Genomic DNA, 4,177 nt, shown 5'->3' with positions numbered 1-4,177 from the left:
GACTCCATGGGCACACCAACAAGTCCCGAGAATCTACCGTGTGGGTGCCAGCGCGGTGTCAGAGATCGGTGTCTAGACGTTACTTGCGGTGAACGAGCGAAATGTATTGATGACGGCAATGAGGTCCGATGTGATTGTGATAAGGGGTTTAAGCATGTGGATCACTCGGTCGGCTGCGTTGATGAAACGCTGCCTGTGTTACAACTAAATGGCCCCGCTGTCGTAGACCTTGACCAATGCTCTGCGCCCTACGAGGAGCTCGGTGTTCTTATTGTTGATGAAAATGCAGCCGCTTATGAGCGCACTCTGTCTATACATTACAGCGAGCCTCTCGATTTTCCATCGCGTGATCGAGGGGGCGGTACTCGCGATAAGACACCCTACTTCAAGATCGGTACCTACAATGTCGCGTACCGCATCGACACGCCGTGGACTTCTCCTCCCTTTGTAGAAGCAAAACGAGTGGTGAACGTCGTTGACCTGGATGAGTGCAGTAGTAAGAGTGCCAACCTGTGCCCCGCCTCACATCATGAACCCAGACAACGTGTTTAGGTGCGTGTGCGCATCAGTGTGTGGATGCGGCAAAATGCGTGAATCTCGTCGATGGTTACTCGTGCAAATGCTCTAGAGGGACCATCGGCGACGGCTTTGCAAATAAGGTGAGTTACTGGGATTCCGGAGGCTGGCGCAAGCCCCGGGGATATGTAAATGCTTCCGGATGCCTTGATATAGAAAAGCCTTCGCTGACACTTTGGGGGCCAAATCCAATTGAAATCAGAATCGAGCGCTGCCGACGTGAACGGCTCCCAGCGTTGATTGCTAGCTCCACGATGCACGTGCCAGATGTGTCTCGTGAAATTTCTGATGAAATTACAGAACTAATCAGATCCTCACCAGAGGCTCTCTGTGATCGTCCGGATGCCGGGCGCTGTGCAACAGCGACCGACTTTGATGCTGTATCGGGCCATAGTATTGTTTTACCCCCAGAATCAATTATCCTTGGTCTGCCACGGCAAAAGCGTACAAGAATAACGAGTGCAGGTAATATAGAGTACTTTTTTGCCGTTCCTTACTCCGTTGCTGATGCGGCTGGCAATGTTGGTATTGCAGAGCGTGAGATTGCCGTGCGAGAACTGTCGCTTACTGATTTTGAGGCAGAACTCCAAGCGTCTGCATTGAAGGCTGCGGACATGAAGCCGAATATGCCTGTCTGCAAACCCTGTCCTTTGCGTACGACGATAAAGAGAGTTCATACTGAGAGTAATGATTCTGTGAATTGTCACAATAAATATGTTCAAGACCCAACAGCGTCCACGCGTGAATTTTGCACAAATTCGTCGGTGCAGTCACTGTTGAACTCACTTCAGAATACTGAAAAGAGAGCTCTCACGTTTGGTCTCCTCGCAAGCGCTGCAGCTTCCTTTGCGATTATAGCAATGTTCATCGCTGCCAATACCAAGCTTGCCCTTGCAACTTTGAATGGCCGGATGAGCTTCGAGCAGCATCCAGATCCCAATGTGCCGGGGACTCCAAGATCAAACGGAGAAAGTGATACGCACTCTATGCACTCACCGTTTCAGTCTCCCTATGACACAAACATGTCGATGCAACACCCCGATTCCCCGACACCCCGGGTCCCTTGCTCAGTCCAAGCGAAAAAGCGACGGACTAAACACGCAGGAAGCGCCTCTGCCCCCCCGGAACCTGCGAGAACCCCGCGGTGGTAGTGCCCATTGGAGGTGCGTCTCATAACTAAATGCGAGCCCGGGTCGTCGCGCCGAGCGGCGCCGAGTTGGTGGGCCTCGGCCTAGCATGTCCCGCCGGCGGGATATGTTAAACGCCGCGTCAACTTGGACTTCAACCTCAAACCTTGCACTTCAACCTCAGGGGGAGCACGAGTATGTTCTGTGACATGCCACGTACGTCGGAGCCCTTACGTACACCCTAAGGGCCTCCGTGGGTCTTAGGTAATTCCGGTAATGCTCAGCCCTAGCAAATCCGCTCAGCCTAAGATTGTAAATTTAAGGTATTCTCGGCGAGCTCTTGAGATCTAGCTAAAAAATACTAATAGAATGAAGGAGAGTTGACCTGGTCCAGCATGACCTGATTGAAAGTGACCTTGTAATTGAGTGATAGTGCTATTATTCTTATAACTTCCGCCAGCAATCCATTGAAGAAATCACTGCGAAAGAGCAGCGTCATTTTCTATCCAAGTCCTTAGGATCGGGATCCTCTAACTAAGGAAAACTCTCTATTTGCATGCACTTATGAACGCTTTACGACGACGCGCTGACAACGCGGGCCCAAGCATGTCCTGTAATCGTTTAGATAGGCTGATGCCCGCCAACGAAACCGCCACCGTTGGTGGCGAATCGCTGGCAGCAGCCACACCAGACATAGGAACAGGCCTCTGACCATTCGTGGAGTCTCGCAACGACCGTGACATGTTGCAACCGCCACCCGCAGGCCAAGTTTGAATAGCCGCGCCGCTCAGCACCGTCTGCGGGCAGCACTACCGCGCGAAATTACCACCAATCAACACGAAACGCAGCAGAAAGTATCGCACAAATACCACGGACCGGGGCGTGCCCGCAACAGCCCGCACGCGCAACGCACAGCTGCAACGGCAGCTACCAGAAGTTGTGCCAGAGCAAACCAGGAATAAATCGATTAGTTAGGATCGACATGTTTATTGGCTAGCAAATGAAGGACGTTCCCCCATGTTGTCCTAACAGCAGATGCAGTACTGGAAATATTTGCCGGACAATATGGAGTTGGTCTAAATCCAGACATCTTGTTTCGCCTGATTCATCACGTTAAGAATGCTCCGGAAGACTTTGACCTTGACTAAGTGGGGAGTGTAAGTTTGCCACCATAGTATTTGGAGACCATGTAATAATAGAAGAAATCGACATATAGAGCGGTCTGGATAGCTCCGGAAACATAGACAAGCCAGTTGTGACGATAAAATGGTTCGTAGTAAGAGCGATAAACCCAATTTAGGATATAGAGGAATCGATATGCGCCAAGGAAGAAGACATAGTGCCCTGTGAGGTTCTCAACCTCTCGATACCGCTGGAGGACAAAAAGCTGCGGAACAATAGCCAGAGCCTCGAGGAATATAGAGAATGTCCATAAAAGATCAATCGGGTTGAGTTCTCGCTTAATGAGACACGAGAAAAGCGCAAGCACAGCGCAAGGCGCGACGGCAAATTTGACGTGTAAAAACGAGTCTTGAGACTTGTCGTACTTAGATTTGTACGGTTCCTTGAACCGTATCATGTAAATAATCGACGCCGTTGCCGTGATATACCTAATGCAGCCATTGCAAGAGGACTACGAAAATGACCATTCAAGCGCAGGGCGGACAGACGCAACTTTCATGAATGAGTTGTACATCGAGTAGAAGGTCGTGAAGAGGTCGAGGTACCTACGCAACGAGCGCGAGTGAGACTAGACGTCGCAACAAGGTGCAATTCCAACAGACACGGCGTGAGTGCCGGGTAACGAAAACAATAAGGAACAACTCTTGCGTCTTAATTGAAATTCCCACAGCAGATTTGGACACTCGAAGCCGAAGGATCAAGACAATGATCGAAACCACGTGGCTCATATCGCCCGCAAACCGGAAGAGATTCATGGCTGGTTTTACCTTAATGAGTGGCGGTTTGCCGCTGACGCTCGCAAGCCACAACCAAAGTTACCCCTCGTGAAGCGGCCCGGATCTCTTGTCCTCATGGCTGTGGCAAGAGATTGCCGGCGCCCGCGTACCGCGCGTGCGCCCCCGTGAGCCCCCGCGCGGGTTACGCTGTTGTCTGTGACCTATGGGCCGTCCGTAACCAGCTCCTTGGCTCCAGAAAAGACGCGCGCGTGCGTCTACAGCGTGGGCCCCAAAACGCCGTAATCCAGCGGTCCAGCCATGCGGCGGTGAATCGATGAGTTCTCGGGCGCTCTTGCGACCGGATGCTCGCCATCATGGTGCGAGTCGATGGTGCGACGCATCTTTGGTCGCGCGCCGATTTTTGGGCGCCTCGCGAATGTCCGCCGGGCGCCGAAGCGCTTCGACCGAAAACGCGAGCCGCGGTGCGCCTGTGGCCGCTGGCGGCGGTCTGGATGTCGTCGAAGGCGTGGACCATACGTTACGAGCGGGCGAAGGCGTCGGAGTTGCCCCGGGTTC

At 52.4% G+C, this 4,177-nt stretch overlaps 1 protein-coding gene across 1 annotated transcript; it reads right to left on the bottom strand.

The window, feature by feature from the left end:
- Positions 1 to 2,656: 2,656 nt before the first annotated feature.
- Positions 2,657 to 3,689, bottom strand: AURANDRAFT_55650 (hypothetical protein; the record flags this gene model as incomplete). Its single annotated transcript, XM_009043904.1, has 3 exons — positions 2,657 to 3,313; positions 3,374 to 3,430; positions 3,501 to 3,689. The coding sequence occupies 3 exons, from the start codon at positions 3,638 to 3,640 to the stop codon at positions 2,848 to 2,850; spliced, it is 663 nt and encodes a 220-aa protein (XP_009042152.1).
- Between the last annotated feature and the right edge of the window lie 488 nt (positions 3,690 to 4,177).

This window comes from Aureococcus anophagefferens, assembly GCF_000186865.1.
Source record: "Aureococcus anophagefferens unplaced genomic scaffold AURANscaffold_80, whole genome shotgun sequence".
Taxonomy (NCBI): Eukaryota; class Pelagophyceae; order Pelagomonadales; family Pelagomonadaceae; genus Aureococcus; species Aureococcus anophagefferens.
Note: the sequence above shows the minus strand (reverse complement) of the source record. Positions and strands in the feature narration are given on the sequence as shown.